We start from the raw sequence: 27,872 nt of genomic DNA on the forward strand, positions 1-27,872 counted from the left end.
TGATTGATGTACGTTTTGGGGACCTGTTTTTTGTCTTTGTAAACAGACTTAGGTCCCCACAACATGATAAATACCGGGACCAAACACACTCACACACAGGCAAGATGTTGATGGAGATTTCTTCAATCATCAGTGACACGAATAGGACACACACGTACACACACACTTTTGGTGTTTTGGTGTCATTGATGAAACCTTCTGTTCGCTTCTTCCTTTGTTTATACCGGGCACATGTGTGCATCAACACAGACGCACGTCCACATGCATACGCACACACAAATCGAGTGATTCTCCAGACGAGCAGCTGTTATGAGGAGAGTCGGGTCCCAACCGAACGCCTCTGACATGCTAATGACGCTTTGTGGACCCGAGGAGCTCGACCACACACACTCACACTGTACAGATTTAGCAAGTAAGACTATTATCTGTCACACAACCTGAAGAATATCAACCTGTTCGTTACGAATATTAAGAGATTCGAGCTGCTGCTGCGATGCAAGCGAAGACTGCGAGCCAAATGAAAGCCTAACTCGCTCCAGGAATATCTTAGCGAGGCTTTAAGGGAATATCCTTTTGCAACACCCAACACTCCCCCCACCCTACACGACCACCATGCACCCACCCAATCAAATCCTCCCTGGCAATGCGCCGCTCCTCATCTCTCTTCTCTGCTTCTTTTGTTCATCTCTCTCAGCCGCCCACACACCTACCGTCCCTCGGGCTTTATCTTTACACTCTCGCTCACATGCATTGGCTACTTTGTATGTACTTTCTATTTTCCTCCTCACTATTACAATCTTGGAGGTACAGTGCCTCTATGAATACAGGTTCACGTTTGGGCATATGTTAACTTAAACACACGCAAGGCCGGATATTTACTGCTTTACAATACAGATGTGTGGGCAGCAGCCATCTGGGGCCCCAAACCAAACAAAAAAGAAGTGTGTGTGTGTGTGTGTGTGGAGTAGGGCTAAGGGCCAAACTGAAAGTAGGGGTTTGACGCCTGGGGCCCGTTGTGGAAACCCCCTCTAGAGAGCTGGGAATCTCAGGGGAGAGTGGGAAAAACATCCCGAAGATCATCAATCAAAACTTCACTGACACAAATGACCAGAAACAACGGACCGCTCTTCATCCATGTCACCACGTAACCTCCGCCCCGCAGCCATGTCCCACCCACCTGTGCTACTGGCCCATAGGCCCTCGCCGCAGGAAACCCAACGCGATTGGCCTGTCGGTCCCCGGGCGAAATCGTGATCCCCTTCTCGGCTAATTGGGTCTTTGTGATTGCGCAGTCTGTCGTGGCACTGGGGGAGAATGAAACGTGAAAAACGTATTATGGTCGATGGGGGAAGAGTGGCAGGTCGAAGCAAGAGAGATCGCTTTGGCGTTTCAAAGCGCCAGATGCTCTTCCTGGGTCCATTATATTGCCTTAGAGGGGATCGAGATGGTTTCGGCATAGCAACTGCGAAGACACAAAGCGAGATGGAGACAGGCCCTGGTCGGAGAATCACACAAGCACATACATGCAAATGCAGGCGCACACACATACAGCAACCAACAAGCCAAGCACGTCATATTTAGTGCTCCTTGTTGGTCTTTTATCAACAAAGGTTTACCAGAACCTAAAAAAGAACAGAAAATGGAGGACGTCTCATGCTTCAACTTTAATAGTTAGAGAGGGAGAACCCCACTGGATCAATGGAGATGAGTGTATTTGCGATTTCAAGCTTGATTGTTCACCAGCGTCTTTGAGAGAGAGGGAGCGTGTAGGAGGACGGGTCATGAGCCTCCTCTTTGTTTGCTTCAACACGCTTCCACACAGGAACACACTCCTGCGTCTCCCGGTGTCCTTCCAGGGTTTAGAAATAGAAATATTCAAAACTCTTCTTGACAGATGGTGGAGGGATATTGAAGATCCTCATCCTTAAGATATCCAACAGCCTGTAATGGAATAAACATCCCTGATCATTCCTAAGGGTTTCTCCTCCCCCCACAACCACCAACAGATGGCGCTGCAGTCACACGCCTCAGTGTAAATGCTCCTCAAGACAAAGGGCCTCCTACAGGCTTCCTCCCCAATTCAAACAATCTTATTAGGAAATTGTGACACAAATCAGGATTTGAAATTCATGCAACAGCCATGCGATTCGAAAAAAAGGTGATGACGTTTGTGACCTCATGCCTGCTGTGGCGTCCGATTGGTCATCACTGTTACATGATTAGTGTATCCTAATATTTAACTGGGATCATTGGGTTCAAAGTTTGACCAAAACTGCTCCTTTCAGATCATAGAACGTCTCATTGGAAACTCAACAATAAAACATCTCACCAATGTTTATCAATCTTAAGATCTACAATCAGCTATATGCAGTAAAGTGTTTTAATGTTTCCCCAAAGGCTCGTGTTTGAAATCCCAAGACCTCACAATTAACCAAATCTACAAAATTATAACCCATCTATGTTTCCAGAAATGTTTCAGGATGTTTTTAAAGACAATAAGCAGCTAAGTGCTGATACGGACCTCATAAACCCTGTGTCATTTGGCACATGCCGTTTGTGGGAAGCATCTGAGTGAAGAGACCGCCCCGCGTATCCGCCGCTGCATCCAACTCGCTTCCACACTTGGGTTCATTCACGCACACTTTTCCCACCGGGATGGAGCCGCTTCAGCCAGGAGCGCGCACTGCAGCCAACTGGGGGCACGCACGCTTCCACGCATCTTACATGGCTGCGGATTTATGCCGAATATTTTCCACCCTGCTCTGGATAATTTCGCTGGTTTCGTGTTCGAGGACGAGGATTTATCCGCCGAACGAAGGTGAGTTATAGAGCAGGGGGGGTTCCGGAGCTGGTGCCGTGGCGGTGCGCATCGTCCCAGCCAGTATGGGAAGGGAAGATACAGCATGGATGCAAATCTGCGTTAAAGTTGAACAGCACTTAATTTAGGTTTTGGGCGGAAACATTGCCCAGTTGTTAAGGCTCCTGGTTCCTCGCAGAGTTGTGTCTTCAGGGAGTTCAGCTGCAGGGTCCCTCTGTCTGTTGTTTCTTGGATATGTTCTCTGGACGAGTTACAGCGCGCAGTGTAGTGATGAGTTCTGTGTGGAAGACTTTTATTTATGAGCAGTTGAAGCCCAAAAATCACTTTTTATTCGTTTCTTTGACTTCGAAATGGGTTTTACGCACTTGAACCAACATGCCATTTTGAAATCACGTAGATAATATAGAATAAACATGAAGATAATCAATATAAATAATCTTAGTCTACAGCAAATAAACAGGAACCAACCAATTTGTCCCAGTGATCTAAAGGAAATATTGAGGTGTGGTTAACTTCAAAGTATAATATTGAGCTCATCCACACTGTTATGGAAATCAATAATTTTTAATGTTGTATTTGATGCCACCTGTGTGTGTGTGCATTTCAGTGACCCTGCTGGATACCAGGACAGTGCCAGGAGAGCTGAAATGGGCAGCCAGTCCATCAGAGGGAGGGGTGAGTGGGAGCATTTTTCTTCTTTTTTTGTGTTTTACAGATACTCTGTTTACAGCCCGTTCTCTCATTGGAAAACACAGCGTCTCTTTCTCTCCCTCTCTCAAACACACACTTGTTCTGGAAACTGTAAATAATCATCCCACAGATTTTTGAAATGTGCTGTTGTTCACCGAGCTTAAGTGCTAATATGAGAGTGCTGGCGTTGTGTTTGGCACAGGAGAAGGCATGGACCAGCCTGGTGGTGGGTGTGATTTTTTTAAAGGGATTTTTTACTACCATGCATTTGCCAGAATGATTCCTGGAAAAATCTTGTTTTTTAATGTCATCTCCTCTTATCTTTTCTGTACTTTTTATTGTTGGCACGTTGCGATCTGCCATCTTCGTGTCCTCTCTCTCCCTCCCTCTGTCCTCTCCTCAGAACGTCCCTCACCTCTTTGTTGGTTTGAGAGTTATTGGTGAACTTGACTCGTATTTCTTCAGTCGCCGTGCTCTCATTCTCTCACAAGCTGCGTGATTGACAGGGTCTTGGTCTGCACGCACTGAGCTTTTGATTACAGGCCCCCCCCACCTTCCGCATCCTTTAGCTCGACGTTCAAACACACAAAACATCATCTCTGTATGGTAGGGGCAAGTGCAGAGCGTTTTTTGTTTCTTCTCCGACAGCTGTGATTTCTGTCTACTGACAAAGACTCCAGAGGAGACCAGACAAGGAGGCATCATACCCTATGACAGCATTTTCTTTCAGCCCTCCACCCCAATACGCACAAAGACACACACATAATAAACATTCAAAAGCACACACTACACAAAGGCAGAACCACGCGCTCATGCTCATGCGGACACTTATATTCACATCTTGTACATGTAGGAAGACACGGTTACGACACCGATTCCAATGTTGATAAGTTAAGGCATTAAAGCAGTACATTTTCACAAGGGAACCCTATTAGAAATGAAAATGTATTTGAAAGATCCAACGATTGATACAAAAAAACATAAATAATGCATTTAAATTAAAATAACTAAAGGTCAAATTAAGCCAAAGCACATCTGTTAATCAATATCATTAAATCAATATACTTGTGATGAGCCGATATCAGTCAGTAATATCAGTCCCTGATGGCGTATCGATCAGGCCTAATTGGACACACACACACACACACACACACACACAAACACACACAAACACACACACACATACACCCACTCTCCTTTCTCTTTCTCCCTCTTTGGACACGGCACATTTGGTGTGTATACAGCTCTCAGTAGTAGGGAGAGCACATATTATCATTCAGCGGTAATAAAAACCCAATTTGGAGTGGGGAGGCCCGGCAGTCATTGGGAGGGTCACGGCACAAGGCAAACAGTCGGCTCGATGGAGATGGATGGTGCAGTGAAGGATGAGCCTGTTCCACTTGTATGAAAATGTGACTGCGAAAACCTTGGGAGTCGCGACAAATCTGAGCCAGCATCCACTGCGGGACGAATGTAGGCCTGCGAGGTTTCAAATGACAGCAGTGAATCAGAGGATGCTCCCCAGCTTCGGAAATGTACTTGAACTTGTTTGTCTGTATTTATGAGCCAGACAGTGAGAGAGAAAAACACGATGAGTCCTCAGCTGTGAGCACGCCTTTTCTGGTGACCGCTTCCGTAGAGTATTTCTGACAAGGCTTGTGCCTACAGGGCTGGTGATTAGAGTTTGGTTCAAACTTAGTGCTATGTCATTGATTTTACTTCATGCCACAATTGTTTTGAGACTTCAACGATATAACGTTTAACAATTCTTGAGGAAAATGGCTCAAAATGACTAAAATAAATAGACTTGTGTTCTTACATTATCCCAAATGGTTTTGGTTTCACATTGATTGCATCCTTCGTGTTGGTCACTCGTGATGGATCATTATCATTCATTAATTCGTTTGCTGCATAACGTGAATAATTCTTTAATACATTACCTCATGAGAGAACATGATTTAGGCTGCATCAGGTCGATTTTCATACGCAACGGTGTTGAAGACAACAACTCTGTAGCTTCACGACATCATCAAACAAGGCCTTTCGTTATTGTTTTTGATTGAGAGACCCCTATTTGTTGAAGTTAATATGTTGTTTGTTGTTATGATCATCTGAAATCTGCGAACTTGAAAAATACAAGATTCTTCCACAGTCACATTTTCCTTTTCAAAACATTTGTTTGCAGTTTGTTTCCCCCAGAAATTGTTTTCTGACAGTAGCGTTCCCACTTGGCAGCTGATTATAAGGAAAAGCTGCTCTGGCAATCGATTTTTAATGATTAATGATCTCTTTTATGGAGCATCTGTTTCCATGAAGTTTCTCGAAGCTGATTTTCCCTCTGTTGGCATGATTGGAAACCAGCAGGTGCCTGAAAAGTTAGAAATTAAATCCAAATATTTACGGAGCGTAATAGTGTTCACAAAACATGCAAAATGAAGTCACCCTATGACCTTCTGAGTGGAGTAATACAATCGTGAGTCTCTTTGTTTGTTTCTTAGTGGGAAGAAGTGAGCATCATGGACGAGAAGAACATCCCCATCAGAACGTACCAGGTGTGTAACGTCCTAGAGCCCAGTCAGAACAACTGGCTCAGGACGGACTGGATCCCGAGGTCCGGTGCCCAGCGGGTCTACGTCGAGGTCAAGTTCACACTGAGAGACTGTAACAGCCTGCCAGGCGTCACCGGCACCTGCAAGGTACAGCATCATCATTCTGTGTTCCCTCAACTTCCTTTGACTCATTATCATATTAAGAGAAAAGACGAGCACCGAAAATGATTAATTCACCTCAGTCTCTTTTTGGGGGGTTTCTCTGTCTCTTTGGTCTTGTAGGAGACTTTCAATCTGTACTACCATGAGTCAAACGAAGACAGGGAAAGCTACATCAAAGAGAGCAGCTTCATTAAGGTCGACACCGTGGCGGCAGACGAGAGCTTCACCCAGGTAACACTAATCAACTCCGTCAGGGCTTGAGCTCTCTATCCTTCCTCCTCCACTCTCCTTAATTTGCTCTTATCCTGATAAAATGTAAACCGCCCTGGCACTCGGCTGTAATTTCTTTATTTGTTTGACAAGGGTATTTATCTCAGACGTCCATTTCACCATCCCAGGGGGGAAACAGGAGGCGTTACTATCATGACATCTTGGTTAAGCGTTGTGGGCATTAAAGCTTATTTCACCTTAGTAATCAGTGCTGGTTCATCTGGACTAGAACCAAATGCTGAAGATGTGAAGATCCGTCGTGGTCCAATTGCAGCTGCCACTTTGGGTTAAACAAGCGGATTGATCGCTGACACAGTTTAGCGCACATTCCGTTAATCGAGCTCCCTTCTGTTTGCATCCAGGTGGACGTCGGAGACCGCATCATGAAGCTGAACACTGAGGTGCGGGACGTGAAGGTCACAACCAGGAAGGGCTTCTACTTGGCCTTTCAGGACGTTGGTGCCTGCATCGCCTTGGTGTCTGTCAGGGTGTTCTTCAAAACCTGCCCGCTCACCATCCGTAACCTGGCGACTTTCCCCGACACCGTCACCGGTGCTGATACGTCCTCCTTAGTGGAGGTCAGGGGGTCTTGTGTCAACCAATCAGAGGAGAGAGATGAGCCAAAAATGTACTGCGGGGCTGATGGAGAGTGGCTCGTGCCTATTGGTGGATGTCTGTGCAGCACCGGATATGAGGAGAAGGGGGGAGCGTGTAAAGGTAAGGGATGCGACAGGAATAGTTCACCGTGATTGGCTGTTTGGAGTTGTCTCATCCGTTTTGCTCTCCAGCTCTACACCCTCTGCTCCCCTTGTGTCGCCACTTCTAAATCCCATGTCTCTATGAGTGACAGTCACTTCACAAGCTGCTCGCTAATGATGGAAAACATTATTCTGTGGACTATTTTCATCATTTTCAGAGAATGTGTTCAGACATTCTGTCTTAAAGGGACATTCCCATGTTAAATGCTGGTAATGGCAGAATGTAACCATGCACTGCATTCCACAACACCACAGTAAAACTTATTCATGTGGGTATTTTCTTCCACCTATTCCACAATCATAAATTACATCAGGACTTTCTCCTCAGGCCGAGGCTAGTCCTTTTAAATTAAATAATGCTGCACAACATTGGACACATACCATAGATAGTTATCATGCCTGGTTTTTCATCAAGATACATGAACTGCTGCCTGTGAAAATGGGGAAAAAATAAAAATATCCTGCCTAAATCTCGCAATGTTCAAGAAAGTGAAAAAACTAAATCCTGGATCCGTCCTGATCCAGATCCCCACCAAAATGTAATAGGCTCCTCCCTGACCCATACCACATCCGTCCACCAGGTTTCATGGTAATCCATCCTGTAGTGTATGTGTTATCTTGCCCACAAACAAACTGAAAGGGGTAAAAACATACCCTCATTAATAGAGGAAATGTGCTAATTCAATTGGTCGTTAACGGCTACTTTGAGTTGACATGACTTGGATCCAGGAGACAGTTAGCTTAGCATAGTTTGGCTTAGCTTAGTTTATCTTAGCTTAGCTGGAGAGCAAAGACTAGAAACAGAGGGACATGTGCTGGCCTGGCTCTGCCAAAAAAACACCTTGAAGTCAATAATGAACCCATTATATAAAATGCTACTTTTTGCATTGTTACCTGAAAAAATAAAAAACAACCCCAACACTTTTAATTAAGGAACTTTTGGGTGCTGATGTTATGGAACTTGGAACACACTGACCAGGTGCCTTACTGTACTGTGGGCTGGGCTCAACTAACTGTATCCTGACAGGAGAATCCTTTTCAATGGACGGTCAAGAAAATGAAATAGGTGCATTGTTGAGTAACTCGCAATTAGTTGAAATCTAACTCCATTATACTGCCAGTAGTGACAATAACTATATCTATATTATGAATCACATTGAATCAAATCAATCAAAAAACAATCTATGTCCTATATTTTACTTTAACTGTTTATTCTAATAAATCGAGGCTGTGAACAGTGTTTCATGCAGTCTTTACAGTTGAATGCAGTCTCATGAGTAAAAGCTCTCAGGTCTTAGTGTGACGTGTGCTGACATAACAACGGCCATCTGGTCAAAACGGTTTTTCTGTCACATACAAATCTGGCCTGAACTTTACAGTAACAACTATACAAGCTGTTCACACCTCTCCCCAACATACATGTTGCATGGATGACGTGGAATGTTTGTAAGTGAGTGTTGGGATTGTGGTGACAACGAAAATGTGCACGTCTTTGTGAGAGAGTTGGGCGAAGTCGGACAAGAGTCGCTGGAGACACTTTTACAACTTCACTCCCCTAATTCAGTTTCACACACAACAGACACACAACATGTTGGCTTGCACAAACACATACGCAGATGGACAGAGACCGATAGAGAGAGACCGGGAGAGGAGGGGGACTAACGGATCTGTTCCCTCGGTTTTATTTATGCAGCCTATCCCAGAAGGCTAATTGTATAACAAACAGGCCCATAATTCAAAGAGAGGCGGAGAGATGCTGAGAGACAGAAAGACAGAGACGGACATAAAAAGAGGGGTGCCGTTGTGGCCAGTTGGCGTTAAAGAGGGAAGAAAAATCCTTTTTTTTCTTTGAAACAGGAAAAAGCAGTTGCCAAAATGTTGAAGTGACAAACGTTCTCAAAAACCTTTACCCCAGCTCAACCCGTTTGTTCCCACAGAAAAGAGGAGGAGGTTTGCGGGGGGGTCCCTGAGGCCTGAAAGATGTTCCTCCTCACTTAGATTTAGGAGAGACCCTTGACTCTGTTGAACCTCAAGCAGATGTGAAGTGCCATCTATCTATCCGCTGCTCCCGTCTCCGTCTCCCCGCTCTCGCCGCCTGTCAGGCTGTTGGCCGGGCTCAGCTGCATCAGTGGGAATCCATCAAAGTCTGGATGAATACCGAACGCTGCTCAGCGAAAAACTCTGACCCTGCGGTATTGGATGGTTCGCCTTAATGCTGCTTCAATTTTAAATCTGAATTTTATAGAGGGGGAGAAGCAGAGCAAGATGGAGGTAAAAGGCAGATGGATTTGTCAGGAGATTTAGATGTTCTGTGTCTCGTCCCGTCCCAGAGGTCAAAAGGTTTCTGGATATTCTAGACTCTCATGTCTTCATTTAGTCTCTATAACAGACAAGTAGACTTAGTTCAAACATAGCAGGGACAGATACCCCCTGTGATTACAGGCTGCATTGACAACGCTTCTTAAAGGAATAGTGCCGCATTTTGTAGAACACAAACATTCTCTATACAACAAGATAGAGAGATTTATACTAAGAGTCCTGGAAGTGACTTCTAACAGTTTTTCCCTCATTTTTAGTTTATGCTTAGCTTAAGCTAATCATCCCCTGACTCCAGCTTCACATGTTAAGGCACATGATGATGTTATCTGTCTTCCCATATAATTCTAGTGAAAGGAATAAAATGCATGGATTTCTCTATTTCTTTAATTTAATCCTTTAAGTAACCAAAATTATAGCGAACGCTCAAAAACTAATCCAGACTCTCATTGAGACAAAATCCTACAAATTGTTCATTCATCCTTGTTTTGCGTAGAATCTTTGCACATTCTTCTTCTTCTCTGTTATAAATGGCCACCTGTTATGTGTAGTACATCTCATGAGTTAGATTCATTGCAGTTTTCAGCAAATTTGTTTAACTTGCAGTTTTTCATTTTTCACTGTCTACCATCTGCTGCAGGAATACCTTTGCATTGTCAGTGTGATCTAACTTCCCCCAAGAGCTGCTGCTGAATTGAGCTGAAACAAGAGTCGACTTAGCCAAAGCGGTGAAATGTGAAAAGTTCATTTTCAGTGTTGACACAGAGTAATGAGGATGGAGAGGATGAGAGGAGAAGCTTTGGAGAGGAAGAAGGGATTAGCTGTTGAATGGGCCGAGAGGGGGATTGAAAGAAGGCCACTGACAGCAGAAGGCATCAATGCCGAGCCGCCCCTCCCCTGCTGGGGGTTCGTCAACGGGTGCAAAGGAGACGAGCGGGGTAACACAAGAGACAGGGAACTCCCCCTCTTCTTTAGACCCCTGGTTAAGACCGAGGTCACGACTGAGCCCGATGAAGACGTCAAAAGCTCTGACTGACAGCCACATACAGACACACATATGCACAGAGAGGGAGTTTAGCTGCAGAGTGCAGGGTCATGACCGAGGTAGATGAAGACGTCAAAAGTTTGACAGCTGCGATCCGTCTGGGAGGATCGGAAACAAGGTTGGAGAGACAAGGGGCGAGCGGTGGAGAAAGAACAGAGAGAATTTAAAATGTGAATGGTTGGAGAGGGGGAATGACAGAGAAACCTCCTACTTTTTGTTTCACTGTCTCTCCACTGGTCGTTTCTTCTCAGATTCTGGGAGGGTTGGAATGTGTGTGAATGTGTGTGTGTGTTTGTGCGTGTGTGCGTGTGTGTGTGTGTGTGTGTGTGTGTGTGTGTGTGTGTGTGTGTGTGAGTGTGTGTGTGTGTGTGTGTGTGTGTGTGTGTGTGTGTGTGTGTGTGTGTGCGTGCGTGCGTGCGTGCGTGCGTGCGTGTGTGTGTGTGTGTGTGTGATTCTGTGTTATCCTCCATCCGGAGAGATTTCATGGTTATGCTTCTTTTTTGCAATGCACCTGCAGGGACTCGTCGGCGGCAGAAAGCATTTGGACTGAAGGAATGAAAAGAGGGAAGATTGAGAGAGAGAGAGACAGGGGCAGAAGCAAAGAGAGCCACACTGAAAGAGAGATGACAGAAAGAGAGAGAGTGAGCAGATGATAGAAAGAGTGCGTAATCGCTGTATTCAGTGCCTCTAATTATTGCAACGCGTCTCTGGACTCAGTATGTTGGATTTGAGATTTAGAGTGTGTAGGTGTGTGTGTGTGTGTGTGTGTGTGTGTGTGTGTGTGTGTGTGTGTGTGTGTGTATTCTATATCCAATTTTATAAGCAACAAAGACAGTTTGGAGGACTGCCCGGGAGTGCCCAGAGAGGAGTGGGGCAAAGGAGTGTATGTGTATGTGTGTGTGAGAGTGCGTGTGTGTGTGTGTGTGTGTGTGTGTGTGTGTGTGTGTGTGTGTGTGTGTGTGTGTGTGTGTGTGTGTGTGTGTGTGTGAGAGTGCGTGTGTGTGTGTGTGTGTGTGTGCGTGTGTGAGTGTCTGTTTGGCAGGTGACAAGGCAGCCAAAGACACTGGAATGGCACAAGTGATTGTCTGTACTCTGAAGCAAGTCAAACCCAGGTGGGGGTAATGGTTTGCATTCCACCATCACAATCGAGGTATGTGTGTGTGTGTGTGTGTGTGTGTGTGTTTGAGAGAGAGAGAGAGAGAGAGCTATTGTCTCCCTCTCCCAGGTTGCTCCTAATGTAGAGGCGGTTTGCCAGCTCCACCAGTCCGTCTGTGGCTCCCTGGCAGCGGAACAACCTCCGCTCTCCGTCTCTCTCCATGTTGCTCTCATTATCCCTCCTTTCTCTTTCTCCGTCTCTTCTCCCTGATCCGCGGTCAGAGGTGGGGGGTGCTGCTGCTGCTGGTGGCGGGGGTGATCGGAGTGTGATGGGGAGCGCGGGGGGGCATTGTTGTCGAGCCCCTTTCACATGCTAATGATGGCTCTGTTGGCTTTGGGCAGGCATACCCACACACACACACACACATACACACACACACACACACACACACTTCTCTCTTCGAACCACCAGTGTTTTGTTAGTATTTAAATTTAGACAAACTTAAAGCCGCGGCTTCCATTGAGAACGCTCCCCAAGGTTTTAAATGCAAACTGACTGTGAGGAGATGGAAGATATGAAATGAATTTTGCACCAATCTCACACGGGAGGTCGGTTTGATCCTTGAGGGAGGCAGGCGATCCTTTCAATGAAGCCATACAGTAGGCAAAGATAAGAATCGTGTCTTCCCCTCCAGCCTTTCTGCAGGTTTTAATTAACAGGGCTTGACCCCTGTGATTAATAGCGTTCCGCCTTCTCGAGTGACAGTCTATCAATCCGTCCGTCCATCCGTCACTCCGTCCCTCCCTCTATCCATCACAGAGACAGGTGGAGCGGTCAGGGGTACTTCCTTCCAACTACACCCCTCCGCAGGGAAGGAACAAGGGATGATGACAGATAACACGGGGTCAAGGAGAATACACACACAACACACATACAGTGTGCCGGACGAAGATCTTAGTTGGATTTACAATGAGCAGCATTTGCATTTTCGCGGGCAGAAGAATGCATATGCAAATGCCGACAATGCTGATAGTAATCAAAGGGCACCTTCCCCTAAGTATCTCTTCCCTGTCCCCCCCCGTCTTTCTCTCCTCGTCTTTATCTCGCACACTTTGTCAGTCTTTTTCTCGCTCTGTCTTTCCCAGTCAACCTTTTCCCATCCCTTATAGACTCTGCCACTTTCTCTTTGTCTCAAACAGCCCAGCAGCTGATAACGGCATATTAACTGTCGTGCTAACAGGCAGAACGTGAACATGCCCACACACACACACACACACACACGCAGCCACACACACCTAACCCAGGTTTCACCTTATCTTATCAGTAGGTGTGTGCGTCGTGTCCAGTTTAGCTCAGGCTCCCGCGCAGTGCAGGGTTAATGTTGGGTTAATGACGCCCTCATGAGCTCTTATTCCAGGTCACCAGCACTAGCCCCCCCCCCCAAACTCTTTTTGAAACCAACGCTTAAAGAGACACAAAAGGCTACAGAGAGAACAGAGAGAACAGAGACATGAGAGGGCTCTGAAGGAAGTTTATGGCTTCAGCACTTGCTCCTTTCTTTCCTCCTTTCTCTCTCTTCCTTCTTCGTTTTGTCCTCTGTGCTGGGGACAAGGATGGAGGATTGGGTGGGACAGAGACAAAGGCGGCGTGCTACACCCCCTGGCAGCGTCTTCTGGAGTCCCTGTAATCAACCTCTAAATCCTCAGCAGGTCAAATACTTTTCTCAGTGTTTTTTTAATTCCCTCTGGTTCCCGTCCACGGCTGACTTGACTATTCTGATGACAAGAAGAAAGAAAGGAATGTACCGAACAGCAGGAGAATGATAACAATGTGTTTCTGTCTGATGATATCAGCTGACTGTACGATAAGCCATTCGCCGGATGAAAGCCGCTCTTATCAGCTGTAAATGTGTTTATGATTTCACTGGTTTAGAGTACAGGGTCCACATGCGCGTCTCATCTGAATCGGTATCAGTTCATCGAGCTGTAAACACCGTGCGCTGGCTTCAAAGCTTTCTCCGGGTTTTTGACTGTGAGAGGGATCAGTACGGGGATGCACAAAGAGTGAGCAGAGGCACAAAGCCGTGTAAGTGGAGGTCGATGAGGAAGTGCACAAGGGAGCGAATGAGGGAGGTCGTGAAAAATGTGAAAGGGGGGGGCGAGTGAGTGTGTGAAAGAGCAAATCTACGGAGGCTCACGCAGATGGGGCAGGATGGTCGGCCTGAGTAGATTACAGGGGAGACTTCCTCTCCCTCTCATCTACTGATGAGAGTGTCATAAAGCATGCTGACACACACACACACACACACACACCGGACACAAACACACACGCACACACACACAGATAATTCCCACATTCCTTTCCACTCCCACTGGGATGTCTTCATCCCAGTCGTGAAAGGGTTGGGGGGATGGAGGGAGCCCGGAAAGATGGTGGGATTGAGAAAGGAGAATGAATAGGGAGTGATGATGAAAAAGGTGTTGAAAAGAATGATTGCTGTTGAAACAAATGAAGGATTTCCTCCTGAAATTAAAGAGAGAGAAAAGAGCCAGGCTCTAACCAGGCACACTTTGCCATCTCCTTTGCTTCACCAGTGGATGTCAAGCAGTATAATTATGCATCCATTTAATGTATTGTTGCTCCGTCAATGCATGAAGTCCTCCCCCCCCCCCTGTCTTTCCCTCACCCTCTCTCTTTCTCTGTTTCCCCCTCGTTCATATATTTAAATGTCAGTTATACGCTGCTGGCGTCGTGGAGTTTCTGATGCGGTCGCTGCTAGTGATTCTTGTGTCTGTGTGTGTAAGTGGGAGCTGATCAGCGAGCGTTCTTTTGTGCGTGTGTGTTTTTTTTTCTTTGCTCATCAAAATCCAAAGATAAAAGAAATCAAAGTGCCCGCTGCTCCTCGTGCTGTATCTGTGTCTCTCTCCAGATTTCTCTTTATACTTTTTGTCTGTGGATTCAAATGCTTGAATGCAAAAAAAAAAAAAAAATCCCATCTGCTGAGTAACTTGTCTGGGCTCTCTAAGAGATCGAATTAGAAGACATCATGTATGAAGGGTCAGGGGTCAGCTTCAATAAACGTACCAATAATTTAAGATTTTAAAAGTACCTTGTGCAGTGTTTCTTACCAAAACAAATGACCTGAAAGATGCATTTAATACATTTTCTTCCACATAAAATATTATGAAAGGTATCAGTTTGAAATATTTTGGATTTTCTCTACTGTTTTATCACTAGTAAAACATCATTCCACCTCATATGCTCATTCTTGAACCCTAAGCCCGATTGAATATTTTCTCTGTTGTCAGAAAAACGCATATAAATCTAGTTTAGTGTGATTGAAAAACAATAACGTATCAATTTGTCCCTCCATCGAGGAGTTTACGGTTCCAGCTGCATTTGTTCGTGTAAAAGCTTCAAAGCCTCAGCCAATGCCATGGTAACCAACGTCCAAATTAGTTACTGAATGCTGCAAATACTATTATTACTACATGTGCATCACCATAGAAACCCCACTAGCTATTGACATAAATAGCTTCCATGTTAAGTTGTAGAAGTTATTCTCATTGATAGTTCTGCGTGTCTTGTTACGCACTGACACTGGGACAGTGACACATACGTGACCATGTGACCATACATTGCCTTGAAAGAGTCTGGTACAGTGGCCTATACTAATTGAATGCACTCAAAAGTTAGGAATATTTGTGGGTATTTAACATTGAATCTTTGAATGTTGTAGACTTTTATTAATGTTGCACGGATGAATATTAAAGTGGAGATGTGTCTCTCTGCAGCCTGCTCTGCTGGTTTCTACAAGGCCAAGTCTTCTGACTCAGGATGCTCCAAGTGCCCCCCCCACAGCCACGCGCTCAGAGAAGGCACAACAGTCTGTGACTGCCACTCTGGATTCTTCCGTGCCGACAGTGACCCTGCCTCTATGGCCTGCACCCGTAAGTATACACACACACACACACACACACACACACGCGCTATTAAGATATTGCATAAGTGAAAACAGACAACATGTGTGCATTGCTGGCAAATAAAGCGAAAAAAAAACACTCATTGTTTTCCATTCTCTCTATCTTTACCAAACAGAGGGAGACACAAACTTGTCTGAATGCCACCTCTGTTTCATGATCCCATTACTTATGACTAAGCCACCATCTACATCCTGTCTGGGAGTGATAACTAAAGAAACTAAAGAGGAGTGAATAAATGTCCCCCCCCCCACCCACCCACCCTTCCGCCTCTCTCCCTCTCTCTGTGTGTGTGTGTGTGTGTGTGTGTGTGTGATAGAGCTAGAGACCTCAGCCTGTGTGTCGTAAACTTAATTATGCCTATATACAGCACGTGGTTTCCTTCGCCTGGGAAACATGAACACACGCACACACACAAAGTGAGAGAGAAATGCCTCTGAAGTAAAACATCCAGCCCACCGAAAACATCTAGGAACTACGTGGTTTTGGGTCTGATCCAATATGTCTACACTTCAGCCCCCGTGCCAACAACTATCCCTGATGTGTAGTACAGGATGTGCGGTATATGTGGTTCGTTTTTTTTAATACTCAGGTTTTTCCCTGTGTCCTCCTCAGAGCCGCCCTCGGCCCCGCAGCAGCTCATCTCAGTTGTGAATGAGACCTCGGTGGTCTTGGAATGGGCACCCCCCCGTCGGCTGGGAGGAAGGAGCGACACCAGCTATAGCCTGGAGTGTCTCATCTGTCAAACAGGGGGCCGCAGTCGGACCGCCGGCAAGGACCTCCCCAGGAATCACAACGTCTCCAAGCCTGAGGTTCAGCACAGTGGCCTAGGGATGCAGTCAGACCAGGGCATTGTGGGATCAGAAAGCCAGTCAGGGAGGGGCGTCTTCCAGAGCAGACCTGTATCTGAAGAATACCCAAGACTCGGCTCTGGCTCCGGCTCTCAGCTCTGCCTTCCCTGTGGCTCCGATGTGCTCTTCTCCCCCGGCCAGACCCGCCTGAAAACCACCAGGGTGGTGGTGACCGAGCTGAGGGCCCACACGCACTACACCTTCATCGTCCATGCACGCAACGGGGTCTCCCTGGCCAGCGGTGCAGGGTCAGCCCAGAGCGTGTCTGTCACCGTTACCACCAACCAAGCTGGTGAGAATGAGGAGTGTTATAACTGAGTTTGTCAGACTGTTGACTGTTGCAGTAAAAATGCGCTTATAGATGTTCTGTCTGTATGTGGGTCAGCACAATGCAATCTGCTGCTCGGTGCACATGGTCCACAAGGGAGCAAGGCCCCATGGGTAATGTTCAAAATTGTGGAAGCATGATATGAGTAAGCCCCATATGTAGTTATATATGAGCATGATAGTGCTGGTGTCCACTCTAAAACACTGCAGAACACCAACTGCTGATGCATTTTTGCGTTAAAAATAATAAGTAAATATATTTGAAATTGATATATTTTACTCTAATATAGACTATATATATTTTAAAGCTTAAAATCACTGCATGATTCGTCCAGAAAAGATTATAAAGCTTACGAACTAAATTAGCTCTAAAAAATTCACAGTTTGCAAAACCTAAAAAGTAAATAAAGAGAATACAAATATCTCTGTATGAAAAAGTACTACCATACACATAGAAGACGCAGACAAAGATGTCTTCAGAGTTTTGTTGATGAGGTCCGATGCAATTGTTGGTGTCCTGTTAACAAAAACACTTGATCTCTGCCGGGGAGTTTATACGTAATGTCCTGCATGCTGCTCTGAACACGTGTTGTGTTGTGAACACATTTGAACCGGAGAATCTTCTGCTGCATTGTTCATGTGTGAAAGACCAACTCCAGAGAAAGTCTGGACCCTATTGTGTTCACAGTCTCTGGAGGTTCATTCTGTTACCACAGACTGCTGGTGGCCCGTTTTTTTCCAAGCTTATTAACATTGAACATATCACGTGACCAAATCGCACCAAATTGAACACAGCACTTCCTCTGGCCTTTCAAAATACACGTGCCAAGTGTGAAGCCGATAGGGAGAACGGTTATATATATAACCAATACATTTGCTTAAGATTTGCATTGATGATACAGTATAATACTACAATGGATCATCACAGAATAAATCCAACGTCGAACACACACAAAGGACACATCCATCATGGAACAGGTAGAGATTATTCTCCATTAGCATCAGCATGTAACACAACTACAAGACACTTCCCTCGCCCTCTCTCTCTCTCAACTGGAAAAGCTTGCTCTAACTATCACTGTCACAGTTGCCATAGTTATTACTCTGTCCTCCTACACTTAACAACCGCTCAATTAATTGTAGGGGTGTTCTCAAGTGGATGTAAGAAAGCATTCTTGGAAATGTAAATCGCTGACTTAAATACAAACAGACAGGGCTGCCTGAAGTCCTAGAGGAAACTGTTTGACAAATAAAAACCTCAGTTAATCTAACTGTGGGATTTTCCTTGCGTCAGCTCTTGACCGGGGAAGTGTTTGAAAAATCACCCCGGTTTTATGACGTGTTTCATTTTAGTTGAGAGGGTGTCAGCTGCTCCGTGGCGTTCCCTCACACATGCTCTCCATTAGTTTGCTTTCCTTTTGTTGCGCGCTGTTACATCTCAACTGTCATTGGTTTAAGACTTTATGCTGGCGTTTTAGAAAGTAGCACACCTGCCCGGTTCCCAGTTGTCCCCCCACGGGAAATAACTTGGCTGTGTGTGCACAGCACGAGAGCGTGTCTGGGATGTGTCACGTCCGACCTGCGCCGCCATATGGCCCCGGTATCATGTGAACAGCCACAAAGGAGGACAAACTCCACAAAGGCCCCGACAATGGAGGGATGTAAGAGGAGAGAGAGTGGAGGATAGGTCTCGTCCCTGTGGAATAGGCAGAAATGGGATTTGGGTCAGCTCTCAGGTGCACAGGGTCAACGGGCCTGTTGACACACAGACAGCGTACATACCTTAGGGCTGTGTGCAGGCCTGTGAAATGATTAGAGACGTTACTATCACAGAACATCCAGTATTTCATTATAGAAAGTCACACCATTGTGCCTGAATTATCTCTTTCCATCTCTCTCTCTCCCGCTCAGCTCCCTCTCCGATGTCATCCATCCTCGTCATCGATGTCACCAGGCACAGTTTGTCGTTGTCGTGGCAACAGCCAGACCGGCCTAACGGGGTCATCCTGGAATACGAGGTCAAGTTCTATGAAAAGGTGAGCCGCCTGCAGGTTAATGCAGCTCGGGCAGCTCTCGGGAATGTCAATATGCGGCCCCGCTGTTTGTGTATCGCTGATGATGAAGATAGATTTCTTGTCAGCGAATGGAAATTGACCCCTCTTTTCTGTCCCCTAATCAGGATCAGAGAGAGAGGTCCTACCGCATAATTAGGACCTTCGCTCGCGGCGTGGACGTCACGGGTCTCAACCCCCTCACGGTGTACGTGTTCCATGTGCGTGCCCGCACAGCGGCCGGGTACGGAGAGTTCAGCGCTCCGTTCGAGTTCTCCACCAATTCAGGTATTGTGACAATGATGTTCAGAACTTGAAGAGCGCGCACACAACTTTTATTACCATGATGAAGTTCTAACTTTCTGGCGGGTGACTTTTGTGTCCTTCCCCCGTTAGATCCCTTCCCTCTGATTGGAGAAGGAGTTAACTCAGCCTTCCTGCTGCTGTCTGTCAGCGGGGTTGGGATTTTACTGCTGATATCTGCAGCTGTCTTCATCATTAGCCGCAGGTACACACATGCACGCACACGCACACGCACACATGTACACACACACACACACACACACACACACACACACACACACACACACACACACACACACACACACACACACACCCACACACACACACAAATACACACTTAAAGGCATCCTGGAAAGCGTGCTGCCCTATCTGCTTGTTAGGTCGGCTTGAAGTTTCCCATCAGTGCCGCCTCTGCCTTGACCACTGCTTTGACCAAACTGACTTAATGCACACAAAAACACATACACACACACAGACACACACACACCACACACACCCACAGACACAAACAGCTCTCCTAGTTTTGAGCGCCGAAATAATGTGTGTGTGTGTGCGTTACCTGGAGCTTCTAAAGGGGATTAGAGTGGAGACAGTGATAATCCCTTTGTCCCTGACTTGTCATTACTGTCTCTTCACCAGCGCAGCTTGTGTGTCAGCTTCCCCTCGCGTGCACAGTCTCGCACAGTAGCTTGTGCGAGTGCATGCACGTCCACAACCCCCACACACACACGTACACACACACATACACCTGCTCAGCCACAAAGGTGTTTTTGACAGTTTCTTTGTTTAATGGAAAACAGCTTTTATCTTGTGCTACCCGAGGCGGCGCCCCTCCTCCCTCTCTGCCTTAAATGCTTTCATCTGCTCGCTCGCTGTCTCTCCCGCAGCCCGCAGCCCGTGGCTCTCTGTTCTCATTCATTTCATCGAGGTGAACCCTGGAAAGCCCAGTGAATGAAAGTGCGCCACTGCAGGAAGAGAAACCAAATTAAAAGCGATGCGTCGCACAGTGACTGTCTCTTTATCAGTTCACCCAACTGTAAAAAACATGAAGTGAAGAGAAAGTGACAGGGAAGATCTTGCTTGTCATTTCTGTCGGTGTGTTTAATGTCCATTATTTTTTTTACGTCTCATCAGGAGGAGCAAGTACAGCAAAACAAGGCAGGACTCAGAGGAGGAGAAACATCTTAACCCAGGTAGACACATTGCACACACACACACACACACACACACACACACACACACTGTCAAAACAACAGAGAGACAGATGGATGCTCTTTTTCTCCTCCGTCTCTCTGCACTTCGTATACACACACTGCCAAACACATTTACATAACATATGCAGCCGTTACACAACTCATATTTGTCACCCTCCTCTGCACACCTTCCTCTCGTCCCTCGCTTCCTCCCTTCCATTTTCCAGGGGTGAAGATCTACGTGGACCCGTTCACCTATGAGGACCCCGATCAGGCCATCCACGAGTTCGCCAAGGAGATCGATGTTAGCAGTATTCACATTGAGAGGGTTATTGGCATGGGTGAGTCTGATCATATCGCTTGCACAAGCTCATGCAAACCCACACACACACACATGCCGACTTGGCGCTGACTTTGCTGTTTGCTCTGTGTGTGTAGGAGAGTTTGGGGAGGTGTGCAGCGGCCGGCTGCGTGTGCAGGGAAAGAGGGAGATCTACGTGGCCATCAAGAGTCTGAAGGCGGGCTACACTGACAGACAGAGGAGGGACTTCCTGTCCGAGGCCTCCATCATGGGACAGTTTGACCATCCGAACATCATCAGGCTGGAGGGCGTCATCACCAGATGTGAGTGGTAGTTGTGTGTTGATAATAAATGTGCAGGTTTGAATTCAGCCTAATGTTTCAAACTCCTTTCCCACTTAGGCAAGCCGTTGATGATCATCACAGAGTACATGGAGAATGGATCCCTGGATGCCTTTCTTCGCGTAAGCACAGTTTATTATTCTGTAATTGTCTGTGACGTTATTCCGGTGAACTGAAAATGTAAAGAAAAGTCTCTGTCGTGTAAACATCTCAGAAACATGACGGCCAGTTCACGGTGATCCAGCTGGTCGGCATGCTGCGCGGTATCGCCTCCGGTATGAAGTACCTGTCAGACATGAGCTACGTTCACAGAGACCTGGCAGCTCGGAACATCCTGGTCAACAGCAACCTGGTGTGTAAGGTGTCGGACTTTGGCCTCAGTCGGGTTCTGGAGGACGACCCAGAGGCTGCCTACACTACAAGGGTGAGACACACAGCATAAATAAACTTAAACTAATGTTGGCATGTGCTGTACATGTGCATTAATTGAATATTTATATGCCATTCATGTGCCAGTATGTCTTTCATTCAACAATGTTTATTTTTAAATGATGGAATCAACAAATTCTCTCAGTCCCTGACCCGGTTATGACTTATGCTGCTGTTGTAGGAGGCCACTGGGACTTACCTTTCCCCTGGAGGGAAGATCCCCATCAGGTGGACGGCCCCAGAGGCGATAGCGTTCAGGAAGTTCACCACAGCCAGCGATGTGTGGAGTTACGGTATCGTCATGTGGGAGGTGGTCTCATATGGAGAGAGACCCTACTGGGACATGAACAACCAGGATGTGAGTAATCTTTATATCGTCCAACCTATTAGACCACTCACCTACAAAAGAGTGAGCTAGTTCCTGAAATGAGATGTTTACTTAAAGGTACGATCAAATGAAACCGCTGGATCATCTGCGTTGTTATTACCTCCACCAGTTTGTTTATCAAACCTGTTTCATACAAAATCAATCATGCATCTGTATGATACTCTGCTGTCGAGACTTGGATTAATTATAAGCAGTGAAATTGATGAGTTAAATATTATCAGAAGTGAAATGGTAGATTATCAAAAAATAATAAAGTCATGTTGATAAGTGTCTTTTCAAGTTTCCTGTCTAAACAACAGTTAATAGCTCTGGATTCAGTGACAAACAGTAACATCAGTCACAGTTCTCCCATTATTTAATTAAGGTTTCCCTATAAATAATCTATTTGCTCCCACTTTCTAGAGAAGTCAAATTAAACCTTTACTTTTTTACACTCCTCAAATTGGATTTTAAATAAGCATGTTTATCAAATGGATGAATGAAACCGGCTCTCCGTCTCTAGGATATTTATAGAGACGACTTCTGGGGAAAATAAACTGCCCTCTGTGTGACGTGCTGTTTTCTGACCCTGTGTCTTCAACCTCTGCAAATTTTGCCTTTAAATAATCCGAACAGCAGAAATAATGCTTTCCACCAGTCACAGGACATTTTTATTGAAGATAAAAACTTAAACTTTATACAAAGTTGACAAGAAATGGCTGCTTAGAATTATCCCTCAGCGACGCTCAAGCACACTTTATACATTTTTGGGGTGATCAGTTCTGAAGAGTTTCGGAGAGTTTGAGAGAAAAATGCTGTTTCAAAGCAAATTTGCATCACTTTGAGCTCAAAGCTTGTTAAGTTTGAGGAGGTCACAGAGACCAGTCTGGCATATGGACATTTTCAAAGATGATTGATGTCATCTTCTCAGCTTATGCAGTTTCAGAGAAATTTACTGATGAGACATTTTATCCAGCATATTTTTGAATTACTTGTATATAGCAGCAAATTAATACACACTGAGCTGCATTTCATTTTCTCTGTTTTTTTTGATTGACCTCACAACCAACCATAAGTTTGTGTAAGCATCCTTGAACCTACATGTAACTCCTCGGGGATCCAGTTACATCCACAGCAGAGTTTAATGTCGCATTTCCATTTTAGACTTGACCAAAGGTGCATTATTTCTGAGTGTGTTATTTATGTTAAGGATGGGCCCACAATGCATTGCACACAAGAGATACAGGAGCTGCTCAAAGCTTCAAATATATTAGAATAAATTGCAGATGGCGACGAGACAGCTCCAGAAAGATCTGTGAAAACCAAAAAATAATGAAGCTTTTAAAATATAAATATTATCTCTTCTTTTTATTTATTCAGCAGTTGTGTTTTAAAGCAGTTTTAATGAGCTACTCGTCTTTTCTCATATAAAAACCTCAAAGTGGTTTTCAATTGATTTATTCACATGATAACTGAAAAAAACAGGATGCTGTTGTGCACATGATTGGGAAGAACTGCCATGTCAAATAGAGGTGCATCTGCAAGAGGAAAGCCATGCAAAGTTCTGTTTTTAGTGCAAACACCCTCATATAATACACTATATTGCTAAACATCATCATGTTAGCATTGTCACCATGAAAATACTGGCACACTTGCATTAGAATTACATGCAACATGTTGCACTTTTACAACCTCATAGAGCTGTAGTTTCTTTAGTCTTGATTATGAAACTCTTTCTTTTGGATTCAACCTGATAAAAACATTCATCCTCCACCTCTACCTGTCCTGTAGGTGATTAAAGCGATAGAGGAGGGCTACCGGCTGCCAGCTCCCATGGACTGTCCCGTGGTGATGCACCAGCTCATGCTGGACTGCTGGGAGAGAGACCGAGCCGAGCGACCCACCTTCAGCCAGATACTCAACATGCTGGATAAACTCATCCGTAACCCCGGGACTCTGCGTCGGACAGGAGGGGACAGGTGTGTACACGTAGGCACAGACATTTAAAGCAGTATGCAGGGACCAATACATGTGTATTTCTATAGGGACCCTTAAAATGTTCTCACACCCTCACCGACATGTTTTGAAACATATAATCAACACTATTTCACTTTGATTTCGCACTATTCATAAACTCTGCCTCCACCAACCTGCCTCCTCTTCTCTTTCTCTGCGTTTACAGACCTACACCCACCATGCTGGAGTCAGGGATGGCTTCAGAGGTGTGTGTGTCAGTGGTGCCAGAAGTGTGTGTGCCGGAGTGGTCGGTTTGTGAGTGGCTGCAGTCCGCAGGGTTGGAGAGGTACACAGACACACTGGCAGCAGCGGGATACACCAGCATCGACAGTCTTCTGGCTCTCACACACCAGTAAGTGTACCCTCATGTGAGAAATGGATTAAAGTGAGAGTCGTTTTTTTAATCATCACATTTCTTGCTGCCAAAAAAAGAAACTCAAAACAGGATTTCTACCTTTGCGCCCCATTCACACTCAAACCAAAAAACAAAACTGAAGAATTTACGCAGAATGGATGAAATTCATTTCGTCCTCATTAAACACTAACACTGCCTGCTCTGTAGCATTAAACTACACACAGTAAAGTCCCTTTTCCACTGGTCAAAGAGCGACTAACATCTGGCTTTCGTCTGCAATGAGAACGGACACAGTCAGCATTCACTCAAGGTCAAATGAGTACGCAGTCCACATTTATCTTTATCGGCTCTCTCAGTCTAGACACATGTCACCAAACTTTGTCTGCGCAGCCTTCAAAACGGCATTGAACTTCCTGGCGTTGGCGTCTTAAAAGCCATAAACAGTTGTGTTCTAATTATTTTTTACATCTTGGCAACAACGTGGATTAGGGATTTCTCGTCTTTGGATTGTGCAACATGCGACACCAGCCAGAAAGCGAGGAGAGAGAGATTCTCAGTTTAAAATCTACTGGCAATGGGAGAGGAGTCAATAGCTCCAGGAAAAATCTAGGAACTAGTACATATAGCTTTTAGTACTCAAAAGTAACTTCTGGCAAGAAAAAAGTCACTTCTGGCAAGAAGTGACTTTTGTATGTTTTATTAACCCATATTAATTAAACATTCACCTTTAGAGATTTGACAGAGTTATTTGTCATACACTTGTTTCTGTGAAATATTGCCCCAACCGAACCGTTTTGGACGGACTCACCTTGAAGGAAATTCATGGCATTGCTCTCCGTTGTACTGATTCAACTAAACTGATCGGGAGGAGAAATATTCCAGACACTTCTATTATCGGCAGGTTTGTTTGTTGGATTGTCAACAAGCAGAATGTAAAAACAATTCCCACATCACAAAGGTGTGTGTTTGACGAGTCAGTGTTTGATAATCCAGCACATTTACAGATTCCACATGAAGCTCCTGTATAGTGAGAGTTACCTACGTGCTGAGAAACGTGAGCATCTCCCTGATGTCAAATTTATTTTTATTTAATGCATCTTTCAACTGAATGGTCTGATATAGCTTATTCCTCTGTGTCATACAACTCACACTTAAATACTCATAAAAGCGCTCTGTACATGGACAACATATTCCTCCACTACGATGAATAGTGCTCTTAAGAGTGTTATGTGTATGTACACTGGAACTGTATTCTCATGTTACTCAGCATGTTCAGGGACCTGTCTTCTAATATTAACTTCCTATCTTACCACTCTCTTCTATGTGCTTAAACAGATCTGAAAGACAACAGTGGTTTACAGCAATTCAATTCAATTGTATTTATATAGAACCAAATCACATACATTAAAATCTCAATCTTGAAGTAATTTAGATAGTAAGAGATCTTAAGAGAAACCTCAACAGCTCCCTCGATAAACAACAGTGGAGAGAAACAACTCCCTTCTAACAGGAAGAAGCTTGACAGGAAGCACAATGGCAGAAACTATATCAGGCTGTGGCTGCACAGACAACTTGATATTATGGTTATAGCTTGATTGTTATACAGGGTTGGCTATTAATAGAGAAGAGGTTAAACAGTGGTTCAGATGAGTCACTGAGCAGGAACTGAAGCCCAGGAAGCTCTTGTTTATGTAGGGAAACATTTAAATCTCTTTCATCAACATGTCTGACAAATAAATGGAACATCAGTTGTGGTTGTTGTGTTAAATGAAAATGATCAGGACAAGAAGAAAATAAAATATCCCCTGATGGGTGTCTCAGCCAGCCAGTTACCTTACAGGTAACATGGTGATAATGTCTTCTTCTTTTCTCGAGTGGATTCAAGTAAAAGCCAGAAAGATGTTTCTGCAGAACATTGTGATGTCAAAGGGAAATTGACCTTTGTCACCACTTCACCATTTTTTCCAATTAAACATCACGATACGATGAGAAACTTTACGTTAGATATGATACAATACGACATGACACAATACGACATGACACAATACGACATGACACAGAACGACATGACACTATACGACATGACACAATAGGACGCAGTCTTCGTGGGCCATGTGGAGGGTGAAGGCCGAACGAAACTGAGACACGGTCTGGTCTATAGAGGTTTTCCATGATCTGCGTCACCAGCTCATCCAGCTCTTAACGCTGTTGCCCGAGCAAAAGAGCTGAACACATGTAGTTTGTTTCCCCGGATGAAAGGAAGCATTTTAAGGAGCCTTTGTGACAGCCAAGCAGCGCCTCTGTGATGCAATCTGTCTTCAAATGCAGCCTCTGAAGGAATCACTCCCTGAACTGAGAGTCATAGTGACCTTGCCCTTTGACCCTTGCCAACCAATGTATCTATGTATTTCATCAATGTGCCCAAGCAAATGTTTGTGCCAAATGATGACATTTTTTTTAGGTGTTTCATAAATATCACATTCATGAAAATAGGTAAAACCCTAAAAAACTAAAATCATTATTCCTCCAGCTGTTATCATTGAGGCATAAAATCCTGCACTGCCTCTTCCTTTATAGAAGACAAATCGTAGCTTCATGCGTCTGAATGAGTATCTTTGTCTTTGCACCAACAGGGAGATGGACAGACTGGGAATAATCACACCATCACACCAGGACAGACTAATTGCCAGTGTGCAACAAGAAATGCTGTCTCAGATGCAGCACATGCAACACACAATGGTTCCCGTCTGAATTGCAGAACTGATAAAGACCTGTTACGAGAAGAATTTCATTTACCTCATTCATGCACTTTAGAGAGACCTTTCACCAGAGGAAATACAAGGAGTGGATTGAAGTGAACAAAATCCGAAGTAAGAAGAAGAAAACGAGAAGAGAAAAGCAGCACTTTTGTGAACTTCCATCCTGTGGAGTTTTCTAAAAAAAAAACAAAAAAAAACATGGACGCGGCCACAGATAATATTGAGCTACTGAGAGCTTAGACTGAAGCCTCATCCTCTAATCCAACTCTGTTTCTGATTCTTTTATGATCCGTTTTGTGAAGGCTGATATGTGCATAAGCAGAATGGCTTCCAACTTTTTTATTTCGCTGCTTTGGGCTTGACTTGAATAAAAATGTGTTTCGTGTTTGCTCGTATGTTTGCGTGAGTGTGTTTGTGTGTGTGTGTCGCGTGAATTCCACACAACATGGAAACTCCCTCGTCAAGGCGCCAGCGATCTTTGAATATTCTGAATATGCAAAGTTACCAGAGAGGGAGGGGGAGGAGCCAGACAGAATGTACCATTACAAGCTCTTACCAGTTTCATGCTGGAGGATCCTACTAACAAACTATGTGATTTGCTTGTGTTTTTTTATTCATTTCTTGTTTTATCTGTATGAATTATTATTTCTGTGGAATTAGTCCTTTAGATTAGTGTGGTCTATCTGTGTCTATGTTCATGTCTCTTGTTTGATGCTGAGAATTAGCTACATGAAGCATTTTGTTTATTTATGGTATTTTTTTAATCTAGTTTGTACATTGTATAATAGATACACTGAGGAGATATTGTAATGATCACCATATTGCATCGCAATAAATGCCAAAATCTATTTATGCAGGGTTTCACTTTCTTTGAACACAACATTTGCATTCTAAT

General features: G+C 44.8%; 1 protein-coding gene across 1 annotated transcript; it reads left to right on the plus strand.

The window, feature by feature from the left end:
• Positions 1-2,579: 2,579 nt before the first annotated feature.
• On the plus strand, positions 2,580-27,284 carry LOC133968804 (ephrin type-A receptor 4-A-like). Its single transcript, XM_062405014.1, has 19 exons — positions 2,580-2,818; positions 3,426-3,493; positions 6,007-6,204; positions 6,340-6,450; positions 6,852-7,206; positions 15,499-15,654; positions 16,300-16,827; positions 18,774-18,898; positions 19,042-19,201; positions 19,310-19,421; positions 20,351-20,409; positions 20,637-20,750; positions 20,848-21,033; positions 21,112-21,173; positions 21,266-21,475; positions 21,662-21,838; positions 23,639-23,826; positions 24,030-24,215; positions 26,852-27,284. Exons 1-19 carry the CDS (start codon positions 2,656-2,658, stop codon positions 26,967-26,969), a joined length of 3,276 nt encoding a protein of 1,091 aa, XP_062260998.1. The 5' UTR covers positions 2,580-2,655; the 3' UTR covers positions 26,970-27,284.
• Positions 27,285-27,872: the final 588 nt, after the last annotated feature.

This window comes from Platichthys flesus, chromosome 14 (genome assembly GCF_949316205.1).
Source record: "Platichthys flesus chromosome 14, fPlaFle2.1, whole genome shotgun sequence".
NCBI classification, from domain to species: Eukaryota; Metazoa; Chordata; class Actinopteri; order Pleuronectiformes; family Pleuronectidae; genus Platichthys; species Platichthys flesus.

What these genes read in the sequence shown, in the direction of transcription:
- LOC133968804 (XM_062405014.1), top strand. Translation starts at nt 2,656, where the DNA reads ATGGAGCCGCTTCAGCCAGGAGCGCGCACTGCAGCCAACTGGGGGCAC. An exon ending in AGGTCAAGTTCTATGAAAAG is followed by an intron (nt 18,899 to 19,041) that starts GTGAGCCGCCTG and finishes TCCCCTAATCAG; the next exon opens with GATCAGAGAGAGAGGTCCTA. An exon ending in CGAGTTCTCCACCAATTCAG is followed by an intron (nt 19,202 to 19,309) that starts GTATTGTGACAA and finishes TTCCCCCGTTAG; the next exon opens with ATCCCTTCCCTCTGATTGGA.